General features: G+C 43.3%; 2 protein-coding genes across 4 annotated transcripts in view; both read right to left on the minus strand.

Moving 5' to 3' along the window:
- Window positions 1-18,839, minus strand: part of LOC132988657 (E3 ubiquitin-protein ligase RNF43) — an 83,587-nt gene extending 64,748 nt beyond the window's left edge. Inside the window, exons 1-2 of one of the 3 annotated variants that reach the window (XM_061056215.1) lie at window positions 18,583-18,839; window positions 17,325-17,587 (exon numbers count right to left, since the gene is read on the minus strand). In XM_061056215.1, coding sequence (XP_060912198.1) covers window positions 17,325-17,546 — 222 coding nt within the window. In that variant the 5' untranslated portion in view covers window positions 17,547-17,587; window positions 18,583-18,839. Of the gene's footprint in view, window positions 1-17,324 lie in introns of all 3 variants that reach the window. The other 2 variants (XM_061056214.1, XM_061056216.1) reach the window with 2 other exon arrangements.
- A 3,630-nt stretch (window positions 18,840-22,469) lies between these two features.
- On the minus strand, window positions 22,470-26,082 carry hsf5 (heat shock transcription factor family member 5). The gene is made up of 5 exons (XM_061056319.1): window positions 25,647-26,082; window positions 23,957-24,253; window positions 23,751-23,842; window positions 23,312-23,665; window positions 22,470-22,550 (listed from the first exon to the last, which is right to left on the minus strand). The coding sequence occupies exons 1-5, from the start codon at window positions 26,080-26,082 to the stop codon at window positions 22,470-22,472; spliced, it is 1,260 nt and encodes a 419-aa protein (XP_060912302.1).
- Between the last annotated feature and the right edge of the window lie 947 nt (window positions 26,083-27,029).

Raw genomic sequence — 27,029 nt, forward strand, 5'->3', positions numbered from 1 at the left:
GTGCCGTGTTTATGGACCAGGTCAACCCCATACGGGGAGCACCTGGTTCCAGAGTGACAAGACCGACGCCTGATCAGGGACGGAGTGAGACAGAGACATATTCAGAGTTTTCTTCTATCTGCTGTCCGAGTTTGATTTTAATACACTAGTTTATAACTAACCCTCAATTTCCACATATTCTGTGCACGCCGCGGTCCATCAGCGCCACTGACGGCGTGTGCCCCGCCCCACTGGATCCGTTTCTGGAACGTGAACGCATGATCAGCTGTACACACATCACAGGAGAACTACAAGACCACAGGAGAACTACAAGACCACAGGAGAACTCCAAGACCACAGGAGAACTACAAGACCACAGGAGAACTCCAAGACCACAGGAGAACTACAAGACCACAGGAGAACTCCAAGACCACAGGAGAACTACAAGACCACAGGAGAACTACAAGACCACAGGAGAACTCCAAGATCTCAGGAGAACTACAAGATCTCAGGAGAACTACAAGATCACAGGAGAACTACAAGATCACAGTAGAACTACAAGATCTCAGGAGAACTACAAGATCGCAGGAGAACTACAAGATCACAGGAGAACTACAAGATCACTGAGAACTACATGATCTCAGGAGAACTACAAGATCACAGGAGAACTACAAGATCACTGAGAACTACAAGATCACTGAGAACTACAAGATCACAGTAGAACTACAAGATCACAGGAGAACTACAAGATCACAGGAGGTCTGGCCCTGCCTTGGTCTAGGACTTGACTTGGTCTTGATCCCTAAATGTCTCGGTCTTGGGGCACTCTGGTCTCTGGTGTGTCTTGGTCTCTGTTCATTTGGTTTTGCCTTCAACACCAGCTACAGGTACACCTAGTTTTACTCTGGAGAGATTCAAGGAGTACTTGATGTTTATTGTGACGATATCAGTAACGCATCAGTCCTGAAATAAATAATATACATTTACGTTTTAAACACAAGTGTGTGAACATTGAAACTTCAGGGGGCAAAAGCTTGATCGGTAAACATCAAACACAGATCAAAGCGGTGAGTATAAATGTCGCTCACACTGCAATAAAAACACAGACTCGCATTGAACACACAATTTAAAGTATATCTCCTTATCTTAAAACAACTCACTGGGATTCTCTGCCCTTCAAAGGCCCCCTTTAATGACACACTTACATAACGACCTCCATATTAAATCGCCCGCTTGTGATCCTGACCCACATATCTCACTATCTGTGAAAGCTTGTTTATTGCTCTGCCAGCGTCCAATTGGTCTGATGCAGATAAAGACTCTGGTCAAGTCTGCGTGCTCTTTATGTAGTCATTTGACTTCAGAGTCAATATAAGTCAGTATAATGGAGTTGTTATCTCCTGAGAGTTGGCAAACCAACAGGCCTAATGTGCACAACGTGGTAAATTGTTATCAGGGTTAATGAATTAATCAAGCAGTGATTACACGTTCCAGTCTTTTCCTTTGGTTCTTTAGAAGAGGAGGAGCGACTGATGTGTTTACATGTGGATCACAGATGTTGTAGTTATGTACATATATGTGATATGTAGCAGCACCTATTTTACTTTGAATAATCTCTGCCTTTAAAGGTCCAATCAGTGAGATGTGTAGTGAGTGAGATGATAAAGTGACCTTACTATATGATCATTAAGGAAACATGCTATGTTGAAGTGCTGGCTTCTCTGACAACAATGCAGCAGCCAGTATGTCCTCCTTCTAACTTTAGATTCTGGTCCTGAATGCTCTGGATTTGTTTGGACCAGAGAAGGTAGGCGGTTTAAAGGAGCAAGAGAAGTGGTTCAGATAGAAGTGATTGTACCCGACCTAAAAAGCCTCTGCATGTTTCTAATAAGCTCCACGAGCAGAAACGTGCTCAAACTAGGATCAATATTGGAGATGCTTTTGAAAAATGGAGAGAGGTTAGAACACAGAAAGGTTTACAGACCGATGCAGAGCTGGATAAACACTGAAGCTTCAGTGTTCACCACATGGTGACCTGTGTGAGCATCAACTCTAGAGAGGAGGGGGGAGACAGCTCTCTACAATGTTTTTAATTTGGGCTGCAGTACCCATCTTAAACACTAGGTGTCAGAAATACATATTGCTCCTTTAATCTATTTCATATCTTCTATTTAGCAGTGTCATTTCTTTTGTTGGTACTTTTTCTAGTCATAAAACTTTACCAAATCAGAGGGGGAAAGACAGTTGTGCTAATTTACTACACAAAAGATTGCAATAAGATTCAATTGATGCTTTTGAAATTGTAAAGCAAGTATGATACACAGTGGCCTTACATGAGTGGAGCAGCATCACTGAAAAGTTCAATCCAAAAACACAAAACTTTCAGGGGTTGAGGTGAAGCACTCGGTTTGTTTTTTTTTACTCCTGCACTGTTTTTACACTCTAACCACACAAAAGAAAAATGAATGCAAACATTAGAAAGGCTTATAAAAAGATGTGTGAGAGGGTGAGGTACCTGCCGAGCACATTTTAACAAACACGTGCATGTTCATGCAGGGGAGGTAGGTAGAGAGAGGGAGAGGGAGAGGGAGGGAGAGGGAGAGAGAGAGAGGGGGACAGAGGGAGAGAGAGGAGAGAGAGAGAGAGAGCTATGGGGAGACAAAAAGGACTGAGGGAGTGCTCAGATAGGACTTCAGTGCTGGGACATGTCTTGAAGCTGAAACTGTGGCCTTTTTGGAAAGACTCCAGGGTTTGTAGTGCAGGTCTCCCTTTGATAATGGGCCACAGTATGTGTAAGAGCGTTGGGCTGCAGCCAAGGTACACAGCCTTTTGCTAATAGTTAACAGAGTGGGCAAACAGTGGAAGTCAGCGGCATGGAGGTAGGTCAGAGAACTGCACTAAAGACACACTGCTGTCCTCCTGCAGCACAACCCCTCCCTCCCTACCTCCCTCCCTCCCTCTCCCCTCCCTCTCTTAGATGGACCTGGCACTGCACCGGGACTCTTGGCTCACCTCCTGGGTCTTAGTTTTGAATTGCAGCTTCGTAAACAGCCTGTTGACTCATATGGGACAAAGTGCTAAAACAAGCACAGCGCAGGACTTTTATTCATAAAATACTACAGGACGTAAATCGGATCAAAGCCCGACATGACTGATTTGTGATTTAAAAAAAACAATGAGAGGCCGCATTGGCTGCCTCGTTGTGATTTTTAGGGTAATGGATCAGATTAGGAATGACATCAATCAAAAGTGTGTGACTGCTAACATGCACTTGTTTCCACTCAGAGTCAAATGCACAGACAAAGTGGATACACAGACGTGGAAAACACAAAATCCTCCTCGGAGAACATTCCAAGCATGTACAAACACTCGTGTGTAAAATGGAAAGAATGCACGGACGCACCGAGCGAACACCTTCGATAACGCAGCGTTAGAGGAAGACAATCAAAGCCTTGGACGGAGCTTCAAATGAACTCAGGTGTGATCATCATCATTCTCCTAATCCACAAGTTCACTACTCTCCTGAAACGTTTATATGCAAACTTTGATGATATTCTGAAATAAGTGCACGGGGCGGCTGTGGATCAGTGGACTAGTCGGTCGTCTCTCAACCAGAAGGTCAAAGGTTCGATCCCCAGCTCCTGCAGCCACATGTCCGACACTTGACCCCAAGATTTTCCCGCTGTTGGCTCGCTGGTCACTTTACTCAGCAGCCTCTACCATCAGTGTGTGAATGTGTAGGTGTGACCTGCGGTGTTAAAACACTTTTGAGTCGTCAGAAGAGAAGAAAAGAAGCAGACGGCAAAGAACTAGTGGCAACGAAGACCAACTGTGGCGTCGCCTCACGTCCTGGCCATAAAGTTGCAAAAAGTTTATATTTACACACCGCAAAGACTACAGCCTCCATGCCAGCAGGCGGCGGTAGTCTGTTGTTATGATACGAGAAGACCATTTTCACACCGCTGTCGCTCACCACTCGTTTTATAGGTAGTCTACTAATGGAGAATAATGTCTGATAAAAAGTTGAAAAATGGTGTTGGCGTTGTCAGTCCTCGGCCTTTTAGTGGAAAAAGAAAAGAAGAGGCGGAGGAGACAAATAAGGAGAAACTGCACTAATGGATGAAAGCATGGAGACTACAGCGGGATGCTCAAGGGGCTTTCCTGAACCTGTGTCGAGAGCTCGAGAGAAATTAAACCTCCCAACAGCCAATCAGAGAGTTTCCTCTCATCAATACCGATCGACACCAAATGTCGAATCAGTCGAAAAAAGGCAGGCGGGGGCCGACAGGTAGGGACGGAGCTGGACACAATAAGCACACACGAGCAGCTCTGTATCCAAACAGGAAGTAACATACCCTGAGACGGTACACAATTCAAAATATAACTATAAAAATATTTTTTTCTGAAAATGCAAAATGATGGAAAAAAATACTTTTAAAATGTTTTTGTTTTTTTCTAATGGTTTGACAGCCCTGCTGATGATTCATAGTGACATGCTGTTTGTAAGAAGCTCCATTTCACAGGTTTATTTTCATACTTTTTTTTACATTCACAAAAACGTAGAGCTGTGCAAACAGGGTTTTCGTCTCGGTGACATTAGTGGAACATTATGTGTCATCTGTGTCCACGACTATTAGTGGCTGACCATGTCACATCTCATTTGGCAGACATTATAAATATTATGCTGTGTCTGTGACCACAAAGTTGGCCTTCCTCTACATGTATAAGTCAAACTTGTACTGGTAGAAGGAGTGTGTAGGTGTGTGTGTTTGTGTGTGTTTACATTCTGCTTTCAAGTATCCCTGCGTGTCCCAGACAGTCCAAGGACTCGGGGGTAGTAGACATGTCATTACTGGACGCTCTGCCAACCTGCTGCGCTAATCTCAGAGTGAGCAGACCAAACACCAAACCACACACAACTCTGCTTTAGTCTTCAGAGCTGCCTCTCAGGGCTGCTGCGGTGAAATGCTGTGCTCGAGCTAACCTAGGGCCCAGAACAAAGAGCAACACCAAGCTCTGCTCCGCTCCCGCACAGCAATCTGGGGGTTTAAATAGCAGGCTGCGAGATTGAGGCATGGCCACCGCAGTCACCAACAGACCATATGACTCCATACAGCCCTAAAAACATGCCTTGTTAGCTCTCAAGTATTCTTTTTCTGCTTCTTTTGAGCGGCGCACACAGAGGAAGTTATCAGGTAAACGGCCCTGTTCACTCAAATAAAGGCTGCCTTTTGATCCCCCCACCTGATCCCAGTGAGGCGGTGTGCACTGAAGGCGCCTGACACGAAAGCAGGCTCTGCTTCTTTTTTGCTTTCAGGCTGCAGGAGAGATTATGTTGGAGAAATGTCAGCTCATTTTAAGTGTAAACCACTTTGTAACTTTGTAAAAAAAAGTGCTTTATGAATAAAGTTACTCTTATTCTTACACAGGTTATGTAACCCAGATGCAGATGATACATAGCCGGCTTTATCACTTCCACACAAAGTCCCCGTCTGTGGTCAAGGCCATTTGTAGAAAATAATCTGAAGGTTGTCAAAGTGGAAAACCAATACAGCATGCAGGCTCGAAAGAGCAAAGATAGTATTGCATATTCAGAGTTAGTTCAACAATGAAGTCATTTGTGTTTCTGTCGTTAGTGTCGGGTAAAGCACGCTGCAGAGGGTTAAACAGGAGCGGAGTCAGCGACTGTCCCAGCCTCTCTCAGAGCACCCTAAACAGCAGACTGTCAGCATTCCCGCTGGGTGCCAAGGTATTTACTTAGCACAAGAGAGGGAGGCACAGTGAGGGACGGCGTCTAATTAGGAGCAGGCAGTCAGGAGGTCGTGGCCAATTGATGTGTGTTTCCCAGATACGCAGTCCTCTCCTGAGAGAGCGCTGGGACGGTGTACAGTCAAGTTTGGGTTTTGTTGTTTTTGGAGCATGCAGCGAGGTCAGTGCATGGCTGTGCTGAATCAGTCTCTCCACCTGGGGTAACCCTAATAATCCTCTGGTGGCAGCTTTGTTAGCGCAAGCTTCAAACGAAGCGGTCGAGTGTTTGCAGTCGAGGAGTGGTAACAGAGCTCTTAAGACATTGTTATGACGAGTACATGGTGCAACAGTCCTGAAAACTGTGATGTGTGCAACATGTGCTTTTTTTTGTGGTTTACATTCATGTGTGCTTCTCTTCTCTGTTTACATGTTTGTTTTTATTTACTGATTCAGGCAGAGAAATATGTGCAACAGTGGAGTCCAAGACACAATCCCCCTAGTGGACACTGTGGTGTGTCGCATTGATCAGATCATTTCAAACTGTGAAATCTTATCGAACCTGGAGAAATATAAACACTGTACACAGTCACTGACTCATCTGATGCGGTTGATGTGGTTGACTGAAACAGGCCCTCGGGGAGGTCTGTGTCCGACTTTCAAGCGATTACTGGAGTACCTGTTCATGAGGTAATGAGAGTATTGGAGTACTTAGATTACAGTAAATGCCCTTCCCTAAATAGAGCCCTCTTGTGAGTACTGTCTGTGCAGTATTTTACGAGACGTTACTAACTATACTACAATCCAGATATGATGTCACGGTGTACTACTTTCAGTTATTAAGCTGGCACATAATAACCACTGATCCTGCTGACTGAACTGTCCATAACACACTCGTGGTTCAGAGCTTGCGACCTCGTCTCCGTGCTGTGAAGCTGGATGCCATCAAAACTTTGGCAAACTAAAATTGTTGAATGGCATGATATAAACCAGTGACATATTTGTTAAGCAGAATATGGAAAGTAATTCGCAGAATATTTTCTCTACAAAAGATGAAAATATCCTGATATTTAATGTAGAATAATTTCACAACAAACATCTGCTATTGACCAATTAGAAGTCGATTAGGGAGTATTACTTGGGAAGAGATCGTATGGGTATTTTCTCCAAACAGAATATCTTCAAACTCAAAGTGACAGAAAAGCAAGACCCTTCTTGACCTCATTATACTCAGTATACTTTGGTAAAAAGCAAAAAGGGTTTTGTATCCTTGGATAACAAATGGACCTGAAGAGATTTTGCCCATCATGAAATATATTTAGCATGATGACGATGATGATTATTATAAGTGTGACCTGGAGCAGGATCACTGTGTTAAATGAACAGGTAACGGCTGTGAAGTGGGGCTGATTGCATTTAATGGAGTGTGTAAATCACATCCAAGCCCCAGCATGCACATGTGCACGTAGGACCCAAGGTCATGTGACAACAGTTCAAGTCACATGGGACTCTGTGTCTCTACAGGACGGATTGTGCATTTTCAACCAGAACTCCCTGCAGGGGAAGAGGAAAGTCTCCCTGCAGGTGAGCACAGACGGACACATCAGTTACACACGGGCAGACATACTAACTCTTTGTCTGATTCAGAAGCATGCACTTTTCATTTAGTCCGACTGAGAGAACAGCCATCTATCATGCTGGCAGCCTGCAGGCATGTGACTGGCTGTATGATGATCAGCCATGTTAACTCAGGCTGCAGTCATTAGGAACAGGCAAGTGGCTACAGAGGAGATAAATACGACGGGGTTTCAAACATTTACAGTGTTTTATATAACTACGCTCTGGATATTAAAAAAACACAAGAGGGCTGACTCTTCACCAAACTAAACATCATTACACGCCACCTCCTCGCTGATTGTTCTGTTCGGTTAAATCAATCTGGAAGTGGCGTCTCGTTCTTTGCACCGTTTACTGGTTACCATCTTAAATGAGGAGGATTGACCTTTGGATTGAAAAAGGGAAACTGATAAAGATTGCTAACAAGTTAACTGTAGCTAAATTCTCTGGATGGACGACCCAATGTCTGAGTAGCTTTTCATTTCCTCAGTGGTCTTATTCTTCTTTTATATTAAGCGACACCGGAGAGTCCGTGTTTTCAATAAATAAGTTGTCTAAGAAATAATCCTCAACACATTCTTTACAAACCATACCCTCAGTTGATTTGTTGTTTAATCAGCTGTTCATCCTGTTCAACTCAACCTACCGAGGCCGTATAGATCAACAGGAAATGAGAAAAAAATGTAAACCAGGGTTAATGAGCAAATCCTCCAAAAATCCTTTAATCAAGAGATTGAAGCATGTAACCATGGCAACCTGCTACCCCTATACTCCTGACTATAGTGCACTTGATTTGGCTCCAAAATGGCGTTAGAAAACAGAGAAAAAGGCAAAGGTACAAGACTGTGTACATAATTTACATTTGGAGTCAAGTAACTACATGTCCCACAATGCATTGCGAACGATCCCAGTGTTTCCCCTACCATTATATTAGGGGGTGTTGTAATATGTTGTAGTTTTTGATGAGTTGATATAAACTTCATTCACTGAAATTTGACATTTGTACTAATTCAATCAAATTAAAGTGTAAATGAATCGGGGAGGTATGACGGCCATTATGAGGACTAAACCCTGAAGCGGTTCTGAGAAGAAGATAAAAAAAAGGGGTCAAAAGAGGGACATGCTGGTTACAGTTTAGAAGTGACCATGTGACTTTTGGAGACATAAAGCATTTTTTGTCAGCAGAGTTATCTCCCTGGATCTGGGGTTACAATATGGCTTTTGTAGTCATGCAGCACTGAGAGATCTAAGTCACTTTGATCCTGCTTAATAGAGTTTGGTATATGATCTCAGTACAGGAGCTCCGCCTCCTCCGCACGCACACACACACACACACACACACACACACACACACACACACACACAAGCTGTGAACACACTCACAATGGCTCAGTCATGCTTGCACACACACACACACACACACACACACACACACACACACACACACACACACACACACACACACACACACAAGAGCCAGACCGTCGCACAGGTGAAAGCTCCTCTTCTTGCGGATCGTTGAGCCAAGCGTTCAAGCAGAAAAGTAGAAAATGTGCTTCCTCTCAGAAGACTCGACCATGCTCTCTGAATATTTTGCTTTTTAACAATTGCACTCTGCAGGGCTGACGCAAACGTGCCAGTCCGTCACATCGAGTAAAAAATACTTTCAGCTTCTCATACATGAATCAAATAACTTGGTATGAAATTTCATTGCTGGGAGGTGATTGCTGTGTTTGCCAAAGCGGTGAGCACAAAGCCATGGAGAGGGGAAGAAAAGTGAGTGAAGGAGCCGCAGGGAGCCGAAGAGAGGGAGGGAGTGTGTCGGAGAGCATTTATCTGTGGTATGGTGATGACTCTTTTCCTCCAAGCTCTCAGCAAACTAAGCGCTTCCTGCTTTTTGAGTTCACGTAGCCATATTTGTCCTTGAAAGCAAAGCACAGGCAATGAATTACAAGCGTTTTAAAGAGCTGTCAAGAAACAAGAGAGGGCTGGTTGGAAGAGAGGAGGTGAGGAGGAGGAAGAGGAGGAGGAGGAGGAATTTGAAGCAGCGCGGTGGGAAAAAAAAAAGGAGCAAGACAAACAGAAATATGAAGAAAAAAACAGGAGAGGAGCTTGGGAGCCTTTGATGTTAGCGGTTGCTCCTGATGCAACAGGCTGGAGGCTGAAGTATCATCGAGCGACTTCAGTAAAGTCAACACTTTAGTTTGGCTGGAATTAAAAGAATATTAGCCGTCTACTGATAAGACAGCGGGGCTAAAAGAGGCCCCTAGTGATTACAGAAGCTCAATCATTAAACAAACTGTACAACAAACTCAAGCTTCAAAGAGAGGATGTGACAGGCATAAGATCTACACTACACCAGGATTTTAGTGTGAAGATATCTTTACCAAACCATCAATGAATACACACATACCTGGGGGCCACTCTGTGGGGAGTTAATGAGGGCTAAGGATGTGAAGTGTGGGAGCCCAAAGGGGAGAGGTTGAGTAAGTTAAAGACAAAATCTAGATTTTCATTTTTGAAAATCCTCAATGAACTATGTAACCTTCAATGGCATTCTGCATCTGGCATACATCATTTGGTAAAGGGCCCATATTCTGTGAACTCTCACCTTCAAGTATAGTAAGTGTGATACAGTGATTAAAAAAATGATGATTTTATAAAATGTTGGCAATACATGGTGAAAATGTAAGTAAGCCTTCACCTAGTGGGGAATACAAAGACAGTCAACCTCCCGTCAGTAGCAAAAGCATTCTCCTGCCACATGGTGCAATTGTCATCTGTCGCAACATGCTTCTCTGTAAATCTCCATAAATGTGGCCTTGATCCCCGGGGAAGGGATAGCTTGGCCTGCACAGTCCCCGTGGATCAGCAGGCTTTCCAGTGTACTCCCGGCGGATTGGTTTCAACTGGAAGCTTTAGGACAGGTGCTTCACTTGACCTGCACTGTCAGGATACATTCAGAAAGGTCACCCCAGACACTCATCTCATTGAGAATGCCAACATGCAAAGATATTCTCCACTATTTAACCCTGGACATTTTTACATAATTGAATTGCACTGACCCTGAACGCACCCTTTGCCCTGCCTGGCCCTGTGTCAGGTGCGGTGGCTTCAAAGGGAAAGGCACGTATGTGTGTGCTTGTGTGTAGAAGTGAGGGCGTGCATATGTTCTTTCAGAGCTGGCAGTGACTCACTCCTCTCTATTGTCATGGATGCATGGCACATAATGGCAGAACTTAAAAGAGCTTCGTACATTTGCTGCTCCTTCAGCGGCCCCCAAGGTTTCTCAGTGGGGGGAGTGACAATAAAAGGGCTCAAAAAGGAGAGTGAGAAAAGGCCTGCATCATTAACATTTTAATCTGTATGTTTACTTGAGTGTGCTGCAGCACTCCATCAGAGTTCACTGAAGTGTGTGAGGTTAAAAACACAAACCAAGTGTTGTAAAAGACAAGCCCTCACTTTAAACAGAGGTTTCTAACCCTGTTTGTTTCAGCTCTCATGTTTCCTCTTCCGTCCTCTCCAGATCAATCTGTCCGAGTGCCGGTTCAAGGATAACTCCAGTGGAAATGCCTTTACCATATTGCATTGTGTGCGACTATACTCGGCGTATAAGCTGCACATGGGTGCAGAATTTAGTTTACGCAGATGTACGAGTACAGGCAGTGATCGTGGCAGAGTGAATACAGAAGCTACAGAGTCCTTCTCTTGTTATGTGCATGAGGAGAGCAATGAAAAGTAGAAAAGAATGTGTTGTATAACGTTCAAGAATTCCAGACCTGGTCTAATGACTTAAAAAGAAGGGGGCCGGCAGGATTAAGAGATTTGCCATGTTTCCTCTACCTGCCTCTCCCTTCTTCTCAGTGCCCTGAGAAACATCTCAACAGCATCTCTAGTGGAGGCGACCGGACAACACAGTGCTAACCCCTGCTCGGGGCTGCATCCCTGCGCAGGAGAAACCATTAGTCCAGAGCTCGTCTGAAACGTTGGTCACACGAGGGGGGTCCGTTCGTGGCAAGAGCCAGAGGCAGCACGGAACTGTAGTCTCAGATCACAGAGAGGAAGGAGATGACAGAAAAGCAATAGCAGGCTGAGCTGAGCTGAGCTGATGGCCATATGGAAATGTAGAAGACAAACACGTCCTGACAGCAGATCTGTGAGAGCTTGGCCACATAAAGAATGTGAATAATCTCTCCATCAACAGCACTGAGCATTGATTCTTACGTTTATATTCTGGCTTTAAAGTTTGAAGTCTGTGCCAGTGTCGCTGAAGGAAAGCCATGTTACTGCTGTTCTCACTTTGACTGGATTAAAGGAAAACATGAAAACAAGAAATTGGGGAGTTTTCCCAAACGTGTGGGTTTCTACCTGATCACAAACTCATTAGAAAACTACAAAGTATGAAGCTGAATGATTTCAGGTTTTTATGCATGGGAATATTTAAGTGAGAGCGACGCAGAAAGTTTGATTATGTAGCGTAGCGGTCAGAGCACGCGGCCCATGTACAGAGACCATCTCCTTCAAGCAACCAGCCCAGGTTCAAATCCGACCAGTGGCTCCTTTTCCCACATGTCATTCCCCACTTTCTATCTCTCCCCCTGATTTCTGACTCTATCCACTGTCCTATCTCTACAATAAAGGCATTAAAAGCCCCCCCACCCCCCCCCAAAAAAACCTTCTTATCCATAAATCCTTCAGCCAGTTGAAATTGAATTTAAAGCCTTTGTTGCATTATGAAAACTTTTTAACATATTTTAACAACAAACCAGAATATCATCAATACTTTAAGTTCTGGTAATACTGTAAAGATATTCCTTTCAATACAAAACGTCATCAACATATATCACATCTCAAACATGTTTGATAATTAAGATTCCAAGTCAGGCTGAAATAGCCAATAAGAGCTAGCAGAGCAATGAGCATCCCCAAGCAGATGTGGTGTTCTTTAACAGCTCAGAAACATGGCAGCAAACAAACTGAGCCCCGAGCCAAGAGGAATATTGAAAAAAAAAAAGAGGAATTTACTTTGTTCGATCACACAAGTTTCTGAAATCTCGTGTCCACAGACTCGTAACCACCAACAGCAGGTGTGTGGTCTCGCAGTCTGGTCGAAACGTCTGGTATGTGTGTGTATAGAGGATTAGAATCTTATTCCGTTCAGACTGTCCTCATGTCATGTCTCCCATGCATGTTTTTAAAATCTGTTCACTTTTTTTAAATCGTCTAGTTTGATGTCAGCCTCAGGACCCTGCACACACTCTAGGACCCTCTGAAAAACAACAACATATATTCTGTGATATGATTGAATGTTATGCCACATATACAAAAGTAGAACTAAGCACAGCAGCAGCTCCACAGAGTAAAGCAGCGAGGAGCCCCAAGGAGCTGAGGCCAGGCTGTTATCTCATCCAGGGAGATAGGAAGTATGGACAGGAAATCTACAGGGAGGGGGAGGAGGGGGCCCATATGGGAAGTGCAGAGTAAACAATCCCTGTTTTTTAATCATCCCAGCTCACGTTCGGAACTGGACGCTCTTTGATGTTCTCCCTTAGCGCCCCCTCCGCCCTGCCATCCCTCACTCTCAAACGGCCCGCGCAGAGGGCCAGGCAAGGGAATTTGCAGATAGTGTCCTCTGACAGCGGAGGGCTCAGAGAGAGAGAGAGAGACAGGGAGGCTTTCAGTACCTTGTGGGACACTGAGAAAGGAGACCAAAGAATGTGAAGTGGTGCAGAGTTAACTGATGTTCAGGCAATTGCCTGGTCCGCCTTAATTATAGCCGATGTATTTAAAGGATCTCTCAAAGGTCGATTCAACATTTCAAAATAAGAAAAGAAAGTCAAGAGAGGAGCTTTTATGATGTGCTTCACTAGGGCCCGATTCCAGACGGAGGATAAACCCTAACTTCTTCTCTTAGCAGAGAACAGTTGACAATCCCCTCGAGTTCAAAGCTATCCCAGAAGCCTTTGTACTTCTCCTCTGAGCACAATGTAAGCTTCATTTTGGAAAGGGGGGAGAGTCAGAATTCCTCAGCACTTGTATTTGTCCAAATAGTGCTGGCCAGACCCCAGCCAGTGTTCCAATGAACGTATCCATTCAGAGGACAGGGCGCGCTTCCAGCCAGATCACAGTTTCATGGATCACAGAGATACGTACCAAAGCTTACCAGGTCACGTACTGAGTCTTATGACTTGAAAACACAGAGCACAACAGGGAACATCTTCTGTCCCCGTGCACAGCTCTCTGTTTGTTACTGACGTGTGTCGGCAAACAATCAAAACCGGATGGGATCATTTGAGAAATGAGATTATCGGTCCACATTAAAAAAAAAAAAAACAGAGACTGCCAAAAGTAGGACTTCCCCTGACGTCAAACAAGTAGTCATTAGTTTCACATATTAGTTGAACATTTATAATATTATTTTAATGATCTAAAGACATGTTTCTTTTCTGTGTCAGGGTTGGTAAAATTGTACACGTGGATTTGTTAACTTAACACTGACTATTTAACAGAAAAGTAAGAAGCTGTTATAATGAGCCAATAGTAAATATTAGAGATGCACCGATCCACTTCTTTCAGTTCAGATCCAATACTGATACCAATACCTTTTTTTTTTTCAAAATCATAATTTATAGGGTTCTTGTTGTTGGTATTATGTGTAAGGCTACACAAAGCTGTAGTGAACCTGGCTTTGCATTTTGAGCATAAATAAATAAATAAAATTCATAAATAATACATTTCTTACAAATAATTGTATTGGAACTCTGTGCTGGCTTCGCATACAAACAGGACGCAGCAACAACATGCAAGGTTTTCAAAGTAAAGGCCTTTGCACACTGAGTGCGTTTTTTCTGGATGCGTTTTTTGTACCTGTAATCCGAAGAAGAAAAAAAAACGTTGCACACTGATTCTTTCACTAAATTGAAAAACAAAACGTGTCTGTCCACTCCTGAAAGCAATGCGAGAAGAGTTTCACCTGGATAAGGAGCTGCAGAGTTATCCAGATTGCTTCCAGGTGTATTTAAGGAGGTCAGTGAGAATGTTTAAAGTGGCCAACAATCTTTCTTCATCAGTGACGTCCTCAGCCCCCTCCTGCATTCCCTCTAAACTCATGACTGCATGGCGACACAGGCTTCAAACACCATTGTGAAGTTTGCTGACACAGCCGTCTGATCTCCCGTGTCGTTAAGACGGCTACAGAGAGGAGGTGACCACCCTGGAACAGTCCCCAAGACCGAGGAGGTCATTGTAGATTACAGGAGGAGGGGGGGGGGGCACTCACTCCCCCGTCACCATCAATGAGACAGGGGTGGAGGTAGTGGACACATTTAAATATCTGGGGGTTAACATTCACAAGGAGCTGACATGGGCTAACGACATCGCCCTGGTTGTCAAAAAAGCCCAACAGAGGGCCTAAGGCCCCAGATCCTCAGGGACGTCTACTGGGGGACCATAGAGAGACTCCTGACTGGAATCACAGCAGCACCAGCATGGACCATAAGGGGCTGGAGATGGTGGTGCACACGGCCCGACACATAACTGGGTTTGAACTGCAAGCTCTGCAGAAGCTGTACGCCCAGCGGTGCCTCAAAAAGTCCCTGAGGATCATCAAGGACTCCACACATCCGAACAACAGCCTGTTCTCACTGCAGGGGGGGGGGGGGTACATGTCCCTCAAAGCACACAGCAGCAGACTGAGGAGCAGCTTCTCTCACCAAGCCATCACTTTTAAATAAATAAAACACCCAATGCACAAGTGCAATCACAGCCATGTATATTTCAGAATTTATTTCTTATGTACTTGTTTTTCTCCACTTAGTCACTATCTTTATTTTATTTCTCCACATTCAGGGCGACAATAAATATCTTGAATCTTGGAGAAGCCATGAACATAAAGCGGGACCATAAAGCAGCCTGCAGAAGCAGTGAGGACCTGTTGGAACAGGCCTAAGCCTTAACAAAGAGCATCCTGCAGCATAACACCACCTCTGTGCACTGTGGGAAACGGCTGGGGAAGAGAGACTCGCACAAAAGTATACCTTCCAAGCCGTGGACAGAACCACAATCACAGGTTAGCCTAAGGGGAACAAGAATACAGAAGAGTGGACAAAACCAACTGGACAGACTAAAAAAAAACACTTTTCTGAGGAGGGCAGATAAAATGTTAGTCTGACTGTGTGCACCTTTCTTTACACCTTTAGGGAAAGCAGGACAGATATCACTTCTGCTACCACCCATGTGCACCCTAATAAGTATGTATGTTCTTAAAGCTCTCTGCTGCTTTGTACTGGAGCCAGTGGAACACGACTAAATAGCCTTCAGTTTTATGGAGGGAAAAAAACGACCAAAAGCTGGAAATCCCAGAAAGCTTGAGGTGTCTTTGATCTTAGCTTCACTTGTGATGCACATCCATAACATGCTGTCACGTCCACTACACATACATTAAAGCCAAATAGAGTATAAGAGAAGAGGAAAATAGCGATGGCTTTTCAGGGCACTTAATACGGGGCTTTCTCTGCTGAGAAGCCACGTAAATCCTTATCAATTATGGCAAACTGCAGCATCTGGCTCGCCATTCACAAAACCTCCCACGCCCGCTGAGTGAGAAGAGACAAGATCCTACAGTGCCTCATATCTGTCGTCCCGTTTCTTTGGAGACGGTAAATAAATTGACAGAGCCGCAGCTTTAAGGCCCAGGAACCCTAATCCACTCCTGAATCCTAAATATGCACGCTGAATAGAGCGCATACTTTACATGTGCTGGGTGGCGGCGGCATGCTTCTCACTCTATATTGTGCAAAAACACATTTTTGCTTCAATTAAGGGTTAGAATGGGTCCAAACACGATTCGCTGTGTTGTATAACTCTCTTCAACCACGCCTTGATATTAAAATGTTGGAAGAACATTTGATGCCATAAATAGTTACTGCAAAACAAAGCTGACACCTTCAAAGGATACACCTATAAGACTGGCAACCACAGCCAAACCCATGTTTTTCAGGGATAAGTAAAAATAGACTGAAAACAAACTACGTTCAATAAAACCTGAAAGTCAGCGCCATGTAGATGATCTGTCACCACATGCTGGCTGCTGTGAACAGTATGTAAGTTAATACAGTTTTTAATGGTGTACAGGGTTTCCGAGTGCAAAACAGTCACAATGTACAGAGGCACAGATGCCCTGAGAGCCAGGACGGCATATTCTCATTAAACTACAAATCAAATGACCGTATCAGATTTATAGGCCCTGTGATGACTTTTATAACAGCCTTGGAGTTCTCCACATTTTGCAGTGTTATTCCCTGGAATTTGAATCCACCTTTGAGTTCTTCTTAACATCAACACAGTCAAATATAAAGAAATGCACAAGTTAACCTGCACCTGATGTTAACAGGGGGTCCCACAGCAAAGTGCACAAAGCTTAACATATATGTATTTGCTCATAATTTTAATTTCCGGACTATTTCGTGTCAGTCATTTGCATACAGCACTAATAAAATACATTTTTACTTGTTGTTACCGCCCGACAAACAATGGAAAAGTTCAAGGCAGTGAATATTTATGTGTTATTAGTAGAGATCAGTCCAGTGGATTTGTTGTGGGGCGTCCCAAAGAAAACTTCAGCACTAGTATTTTAAGATCTTAGTCCCTAATTCATCTCTCCATTGTAACAGGGCACAACGGCTGCCAAGGGGTTAGGCTGTCCTGCAGACACACTACATGTGTTTAAGATCACATTGATTCATAAAGTCTTTGATCAAGACATTCACGTCCTAATAGCTTTCAGGTGGAGCCTGAAGAAACTGTAGAGGCCACAGCAGCAAAAAGCAAACAGGTGCCCTCTTGCACCCTTGTAACTCTGTCCAGGATACCCCTGGGAGAATCCCTCTTATTAGTAGGCCTACATGTTTTGCGGGGTAGGTCTACATTATGAGTGACAGCATGGTCATACAGTGCACATAACCTTTTTATGACAACTTCATTACCTGCATTAGTTTTCCCTCTGCGAAGCCGGCGCTTCCTCCCACGAACACCCCCTCCAGAGTGATAGGCTTCCCCGCCGGCTCTTGATTCAGCAGTGCCACCTTGATGACCGCTCGCAGGGCCGGACGTTCGGACTCCAGGCCCGGCTGGCCCAGCACCACCTGCAGGGCCGCCATGAGCAGCCACGGCCAGAGCCCGGCCAGGCGCCGCTGGGGGACGGTCATGGCCTCGGCTGTAGCGGCGGTGCCCGGCCGCACATGGTGGACTTCAAAGCAGGCAAGCACCGCGGAGAGACAGAACGGAGAAATATTTAAATAGGAGTCCCACTTCTTCCTTCAGCCTCGACGACTACTGCAAAACAGATAGCATCCAAAGTTTTAAAGCTGGAGGTTTGCCATCATAACTCATGCGTGAATGTCCTAAAATTTCCATTCAGCAGCAGAGTTAATATTCAAACTGGACACGGTATAGAAATGCACACACTCAGAGCCCACATGGAGCAAAGGAGCGCTTCCTTACACTAAACTGAGTCTTCCGGGATAAAATAAGCGTGAACTAACTTTTATCCAGTGTCATTAATGTGGGTGGCGAATCATTGTACACTCAAATGCACCGTGAAGACACGTTGTGTTGTGTTAGAGCCTGAAGAAGTGCGCATTGGTTTCAGGCAGCCTGGTCTTCATACGACAACACAACTAAAGTCCTCATTTGTGGAGTGGAACTGTTGTATCCTCTTTTGAGACTGGCAGCTCCTGGAAACACAGTATCAATCTTTATCCGTACATCCGAACCAAACATTACAGTGTGCACCGGTCACTGTACATGGAAATCACATTGTGCGACCAAGCACGAGTTGATAAACACCTTCAGATGGACGTACATCCCGCGGGCGCCACATTTTCTGGATAAATCCACACAAAAACACGCAGACAGGCCAAGGCTCGGACTTCAAAGGCTGGGATGCAGGTTGCCGCCGGAAGGTTATAAGGCATGCTGGTAGATAATGTGGTGCCAACGAGTTGGGTAATAATTTTACAACTGAAGGAGTTGCGAAAAAATACCTTGAAGAAGTAGTTAAATTGAGTTTTATCTAATTATTAACTAAAGGAACGGACGGTTGTCGTAATCCACTTACAACTTTGTAATCAAACGGCTTCTGAAACAGCTTATTCTGCTGCCGGTCTTCATCTGACGCCGCGGACTGTTAAAAGCACACACACTCTCACACAGACAGTCCCACACAGACACACACACACTCACTGGGTTCAGTGCCTCCGTAGGTAGCACTATGAGAAATCAGACACGATCCTTCTGACCGAGGACGCCGAAGTTAAAAAAGAATCCTTTATCAAAATCACTGAAGCTCAAAGAGTCGCGCGACTGTAGGAAAAGTACGCGGTCCAAACTTCTCGTGGTCTCCATGTAAAGTTGATAAAGTTGACAGACGCCGTCACCAAAGTCTACCTCCCGGACTATCTCTCGCTCCCCTGGGATCTCATTGACAGTCTCTACCTGCTCACTGTCCTGCTGCGTTCACGCGCCCTCGGAGAGAGAAAGTTAATGCAAGTGATGCACAGGAACATGAACGTCTCTTACTGTAAGAGAGGGAATGGATGGATTCATATCACACGACTTATTTTTACAAGTCAAAGTGGACAAACAAATGTAGCAACGCCACTGTTGATTTCAGTAATAATTATTATTAATGTATTATTCTGTTTTAATACGTAACTATTAATAATACTGATTTATGTCAGGCATCGCTTTCCCAGAAGAAGTTAAAATATATATTAAAGAATTTAAAATCGGTTAATAAAAAATATAATGGGAATTTACGAACTGCACTTGAAGGCCACATCGCCGCTGAGGGCGGAGCAGCCGCAGACCAGCGATGCTCTTCAAAAACAAGTGAGTGGCTCCCTCTAGTGGAGAAAATCCAACAGGACCAGAATGAGCTCAGGTTCACCTGGGTGAAAACTTAAAATATGAAACACACATGAACAATCTGTCAAGCTGCGCTAAAGAAAATATATTTATTTTAATTGTAAAATACGTATACACACGTGCCTTTAAAAACAGGAAGTTACAGGTTGTAAATAAATGCAGCACCAAAGTAAGGTGTTAAAAGTACAAAGGTGGAAAGTAAAACCACCAGCTGGTTATAATAAATACTAATACAAACAATAATTACACATTCCCACTAATATGTTCAGTGTAGTGTCATTTAAAACTTGCTAAAAGTCAGACGTGCATGTTAAAAAGAAGAGAGACTGAGTTTATGCAGGCCTTTTCTTTTCTTTAGATGCACCTCCCGTTTAAATATACTTTAAAAGACTTTAAAAACATCACACACACCTTTGATCAAAAATGTTTGGATAATAATGTTAAAAATGAGGATTCAAACCATTGCTTTAAAATTTATTAAAATGTGCTGCTACAGATAACTCTTATTCTAAAAGAGATATGACTGATGGTATTTCACTAATAATAAGGAGAAGCACTTTACATAAATCGCACCAAAATGTACAAAGTATTTTCAAAATAAGATTAAAAATGGAACACTTAAACTGCTTCAAAAGTACAAATCCTTGAAGTGGAGAGTTAAAGTGAGACGTTTAGATCACGTCCTGGGCTGAAGGACGCCTCCCTCTCACATGCCAATCAAAAAAACAAGCTGAGATCTAAAACGAGAAATACATTCATCTATCAGTGATGGTGTTCCAGTGAGGATTGGTGAACATGCTTTTCCTTTCTACTAGTTCTGTTGTGAATGTGCTGAATGTTCAGTGTAAAGTCTTACCTATAAAACTGTAGTACAGCTGCTGCTTTCAGCCTGCTGGGTGTCTCTGGCCGCGTCGCTATCCTCCACAAGTATAACGTTGTTTTCTGTTGTGTCGACATGGGTGAGCTTGTCGGGGCAAAGAAGAAAACACGGCTCATAATGTACAGGACCTCTAACAGCTACACATCCTCTAGAACTGACCAAATAAAATATAAAGATCTACATCATGGGAAACAGTTTCTATTAGAGGTGGGGAAAAATAGTTTTTTTGTAAAAATCAAGATTCTTATCTTCTGAGATTTTAAATTGATTCATAACTTCCAAAAATCGATTTTAGACTAATTAGTCACTCCCTGCTAAGTGCTAAGGCTAGCTCTTTAATTCAGCAGAATGCGAAATGGAGCAGCAAGAAATTCAGCCAGCCTCACAGATGACTGGAGTAGATCCTGATGTGTACCCATTCAGAAATAAAATAAAACTTTGAATCCATGGATCAATTAATCCGTTATCATTTTGAATCAAAAATAGATTCTGAATCAAATAGTGACCCCAAGAATCAAAATCAAATCGAATCGTGAGATACACAAAGATTCCCAGCCCTAGTTTCTACAACCCCTTTTTCCTAAAAGGTTTTTTATTTAGAAATAAAAACAGGATGTGATGACTTCACACTCTCAGTTTGAACACTAAGCACGGAGCAGAGAGAGAGGAGAGAGAGCGCGTGCGAGGGAGGTCGGTGGTATTTCATTAAGGTTTTATGCTGCGATGCAGTTTAGTTTTTAGTTTGGTTTATTTTGTATGTGTTAGTAAAAAAATTGAAATAAATATACCCTTACCTATAAGAACTTGCATGGTTTTGTTGGTTTGCCCTCTTGTGAAATTTGAACGGTTCGAACTAATGTGTTATTTTAAGAATGAAAATTCAAAAGACCTTTTAGCCATTTTGACAGCACTAATAGGTACCCTGTAGGGCTGGGTATTTCCCACAATCCCACGATACAATACATATCACGATACAGAGGCCATGATATGATACATAACGTGATTTTGATTTTGGATAATGACCACGTCCTACACAGAATTCACTACAACAGCTGTTCTTTACCGTTGGAATAACAGCAGAGGCGTATTAAGGATCCTACAAATTAAAACACCTCAATTCAGGTCCTCAGAGAGTCTAGAAATACATTTAAATATTATAATCCCAGAGCTGTGGCTGTGGTGTTAATGTGAACTGCACCACAGGTCAATCGTCTTTCCAAACTGTCAGCACAGCTCTGCAGCCGTATCCATTCTGTAACATCTGCATGGATACTTGTATTTACAAGGAGCACATGACGATATATTGCCATATCGATTTTTTGAACACAGCTCTCGTACCCTGCACATTAGTGAAGGCTCCATTAATGCTGACCCATATATTCTGGGGTTGGAGCTGCCAATTAAACAACTTCTTCAGGGAGGGCTTTGTTTACTTCAGCAGGACAAAGCCAGATAAGTGACGGGAAGTCCGGCTCTTCCTAGTGATCCGGATCACTTGGCTCCTCTCAGTAATCAGAGTCGTCTCTTTGGACTTCCAAACGCCTCTGCAATTGGTTTTATTTGAGCTGTATGTGTTTTAGTGCAATTAGTCATTGTAATGATACTAAACTGTATAGTCCCTAGAATAACACTGTTTTTTTTCACTATAATTTACATGTGTAATGTTATACCACCGAGCTCTAGGTGTTCCTGTGGCCTAGCGGTGTGGAGAAAAGATCGTCTCTTTATTCTGTCATGAATTAAATAACAACATAAAGAGGGGAAACACAGGAAAACAGCTCTCTAACAGGAACCAGCTCCCATCCTTCTCATAACAGAGCCTGCTTGTTTGTGACCGACACATCACTAATGCTAAACCCCATCACATGATGACAGCATGGCTCCATAATAAAAGAGTCTCTGGGATTGATCCTGGTAACTGCTCATCCTGTAGTCCTGTATTGAGACGTAATAAAACATCTGTGATCCTAAACTGTTGCACAGCTGAAATCCTGCATTAAGCAAGAGATATAAAAAGTTTTCCATTTTCAAAATGACAGAAACAGGCTTTCCTTAGTTCCCAAATCGCCAACAAATTCTTAAAGGTCACATATCCTCCTCTTCTTCAACTCAGTGTAAATAAGTCTCAGAGCTCCTCAAAACATGTGCGTGAAGTTTCTTGTTCTAAATACACTCTGATCCTGTATTTGATCATGTCTATAAACCCCTCTATTTCAGCCCTGCTCAGAACAGGCTGTTTCTGTGTCTGTAGCTTTAAATATGTTAATGAGCTGTGTCTGACCACAAAATAATAAACAAACTGGTTAGGCTTTGTCTAATACAATCAGGATGAACTCTGACAGGCTGACACGGTGGGGAAACTGTTGAGGCCCAGACACACCAAGGAGATCGTCGGCTGTCGGTCCTAGTTGGACCAACGGTGAGCGATCGTCAACCTGGTTTTTGCGGTGTGTCCCGCTCTGTTGCTACCCGTCGGCCGATTCAACATGTGGGATCAGCGTCAGTCAGCATCGGTGCGGTTGGTGAGATGAATCTCTCTGATTGGCTGTTCAGGGGTTATATGTTAACTCAAGCTCTCGACACAGGTCCCCTTGAGCATGCTGCTGTAGTATCCATGCTTTCATCCAATAGTGCGGTTTCTCCTTATTTGTCTCCTCCGTCTCTTCTTTTCTTTTTCCACTAAAAGACCAAGGACTGACAACGCCAGCGCCATTTTCAACTTTTTATCAGACATTATTCTCGATATGTAGGCTACCTATAACGAGTGGTGAGCGACAGCGGTGTGAAAATGGTCTTCTCGTATCATAACAACAGACTACCGCCGCCTGCTGGCATGGAGAGTTATTTCCCCTCACACTGTAGTCTTTGCGGTGTGTTCAAGTGCAACTTTTTGGCCAAGACAAAAGGCATTGTGCGGTGACAGGAGATGACTTTGTCAACTTTCCACTAGTGTTACACCTTAAGCTTTCATTCAGTCACCTGGAGCTCTGGCTTTAAGCACAGCATCCACCCAGTAGAGAGAACCCACACACACACACACACACACACACACACACACACACACACACACACACACACACACACACACACACCCTTCCTTCCTTTGCACTTGACCCACCTCTTTACATGTGAAACTCTAAAATGTAAAGTAGTAGTAGTAGTTACCTCAGATTTGACATCTTCAGGCAGCTGCTCAGGTATTGAAACCACAGATCCCTCCTGCGGTTTGAATTTGACCAGACTAGGGTTGCCTGAGACGGACATTATGATGGGTTCAACAGGCAGAGCTTTCATGGCGCTGGTGTTAAAGGTGCCAGGAGGCGGTGCAATCACAGGGACCGACTTCTCTGGGGTCTTAACTTTAACGAGGCATCGATTGGGCAGAGGTTTCATCACCTCATCTGCTATCTGGAAAATTGTGTCCAAATTAATGTCGTACTTTTTCGTCTCCTGGCTGTCCTTGCTCTGTGGTTCCTGGTTGTTGTCCCCAGTACAGAACATATTGACAGGGTAGCTGGCCTAAGAGCAGTGAATCAACAAACCCATACGTTAAGACATATTATCCACAAGAAGAGTCATCATTCAGGAGCAATCAGTCACCCACCTGAAAATAATTGTAGGGAGGGAATGACCCTGTCTGAAGCCCACTACAGGCCATCTGTGATGCTCTGAGGTTCAAGCCGTAACACTGGCAGACTTTAAAAAGGACAAAAGAAAACAGGTGCTTCTAACTCATGTTATATTTCAGTACAGTGATGCAACAAGTTGGATCTATAACTGGTCCAACAGGCTACCTGATGTAATGCTCACCTGGGGAATAGTAGCCAGGCTGATATTGTACACTTTGATGGTTGACACGGGCCAGTAAACCCTGCTGAACGTGCATAGCACTGGAGCTCGGGGCTACACCTGCATAGTGGTGACTTACAGAAACCTGTATCCCTTTGTCTGCAGTGAATACAGAAGGAGAAAGAGCTGCACCATGACCCCTTATCAGGTATCTTGGTGGGACTGGAGTTCCATTGTGAGCTGTCCCAGGCTGGGCTGGTTGTGGATGGTAAGGATGCGTTAACTCCTGATGGGTGGGGCTGTGCAGTGAAGACTTTTCTGCACAGACAGACAAAAGGAGAGCTTATTAATAACCTGTTAGACAGTGATTGATACAGAGGCAGTGAGGCTGCAATCACACACGACTCACTACATAGAGAATACACCGCTTTGTAATGCTGTCTGAGTGAGCAAGACCATAACCTAGGGTGCTACTCAATCTTTCAGTAGGCAGTAGACAGTACCTACTATCCATGCTGTATACTGTTCAGTGTTTCCCCTAGGTTTACAGCGCTGGGGGGGACACGCAAACAGGCCGACACGCCGACACAAACACTGGAAGGAATCTTGGTGTTCATGTGTTACTTTTAATGACAGATGTCCTTTTCTATCGGAAAGGTATCCTTAAATGACTTCTTTCTCTGATTTCTGACTCTATCCACTATCCTATCTCTACAGTAAAGGCACAAAAAGCCCAAAAAATAAATCTTTAAAAATAAAAAAAAGGTTTTATAATAATGCAGACTTTTGTTATATTTTCTGTTGTTAATTAAAAGTAGCGATTTCAGTAGGGACTTTAACTCTAGATTAAAAATTGATTCAATTAATCCATGCTCGTTGTGCTTGTTTTGATTTGGAGGCGCACGTGAAGTGACGTTCATTGTGGGTGTTAAAATACAATTCATTTCCTGAAAGGATGCATCCGATCCATACTGCTTAAAACCCGGAAGTTAGTATCCATGCTGAAATGTTCAGTCTACTGAGGTGGACCCAAAAAATGCATACTGAATGACCACGAGAGTTCAGTCTACTGAAAAGTATGTACTGCCTACTGAACTGTGGCTATTCAATACATTGTGAGAAGTAGTGAACAACCAGTGGTCAGTATCCAAGCAATATATACCATCATGCATTGCTGTTCTAAGATTTTTAGAGGCAGAAAGTGGCGTTTGACTCGACTGCTCTCAGACGGAAGAGAGGAGCGACGGCGTGAACAGACGTTTCAAGCTGCGAGATTTACACCCTTGTGCAATTCACTTTCAATCTGAATGTTGCGGAGGCGTACCCGTGTACCGTCTTCAGAGGCAGAAATAGAGGAGAGGAAGATTCTAAACAGAGTAACGTTAGTGTTTCCTAACGATGATGGTGACAGGCATGAGACCAGAGTGTGTAAGCACAAATACTGTAATTTAGTTTGGTGTGAAAATAGAATGAGTGCACTACATAGTCAGCTACAGAGAACTCCTTATAATGGGTAGAGAGAAGGGAACGAGGGAGTTATTTCAGACACAAACAGTTAAATTAAACGTACTGGATTGTGGAAGTAGAAATATTCTACTGCTGTGACTATCTAATCATTTTCACAATCTTCCTCAGAGTATTCAGTAAAACTTGCCTCTTATCACATTTTTCTCTCCAGCATCATCACCCCGACTGAATCTTGTAAATTTACTGGGGGGCCGACAGCTGACGTCCTGACCGGCCTCTATCTTGGCCTTGTTGTCTGCAGTTAACCTTCTCAGACTCGAGACGAGTTCAGGATGGTCACGCTTGAAGATGGGGTTGTAAAAATGCTGAGCCTTTGCACTCTCCCCGGGCGAGGACTTGTGGTCTTTATTGGATGTGTCGGTTTTCCTGAAGCCATACAGGTTGAGCTGACGGACAAAGCTTGAGAAGTTGGTGGTTTTGAAGGCGTCGGCGTTGTCTGAGGGGATGGTGCTGGGAGACAGGATCTGTTTCTCAAAGAGACCTTTGTCTATGAGGATGCCCTCGCCGTGGCTGTCCCACCAGATGGCACTGTTTTCAGGGTTGTTCACCAAACGCCACAGTTTGGCAGGGAAGTTGTTCGGGTTGATGCTGTGCGGTAGTGACCATTCACCAACATCCATGCTTTTTTTATTCTAGGATTTGACACAGAAGATGTTAAAGTTCATGAATACAAAGCTTTTACTCATAATTAAACTGTTTCAAAGCATTTTGACACTAGGATCACTCAGGCAGCGACAGCATTCATGTTGCATTTAATATCTTAATTGAAATAAAACCCATAAAACTCCAGGACCCTGAAATTTATTTTTAATGTGTTCATATTTGACTAAAATTGTTCTTTTCTAAATTTAAAATCCTTTGATTATTGTAGATTGAATGTCTATCACAAACATTATTTCAGAGATTCACACATTTACCTTCAAAATCATATTTGTGTATCAACTTTTTAAATGGATGTTTTTTATGGAGGTTTAAATTTAAGCTATGGAGAAAATGACCTGCTCTTACATAAGTTTGCTTTCTTAACGACCATAGAAACCTCAAGAAGTTAAACATTAAAGTCAAGTTAAGGAAAGTTTAACTTTATATGAGTTGTAATTTGTTAGCTGTTAACTGCTCAGGTTATTAGCATTAGCCGCTAGCTCACTCCAAGCTAACTCATCAATAAACTGATTATATTGTTCAGTTTATATTATATAAACTGATCTTATTTAAGTCTTCATACACTTGTTTCTAGATGTCCTCGTGTGAATGAAGCAGAGTGAGGTGATGTTACCTGGCTCACAGGTGACCCGTTGATTCTTCTCACAGCTGTTTGGCTGGTTGTCCTCAACCGTTGGAGCCGTTGATGAAACTTCACCAACTGGAGTTTATAATTTACAACATTATGTTTCAGAAAGTTTTATTAATATCAAATATATGATGAGAATGTTGGTTATTTTATCACGGAAGAGGATTAGAGCCACTTATTTCTTTCATCATGCACTTAGGGGAAAAAAAGTAAAAATATAGAAAATGAAGTCAAATTGTCGGAAAAAAAGTCAAAATTTGAAGAATAAAGTTGAAA

The sequence above is a fragment of the Labrus mixtus genome, chromosome 14, assembly GCF_963584025.1.
Source record: "Labrus mixtus chromosome 14, fLabMix1.1, whole genome shotgun sequence".
NCBI classification, from domain to species: domain Eukaryota; kingdom Metazoa; phylum Chordata; class Actinopteri; order Labriformes; family Labridae; genus Labrus; species Labrus mixtus.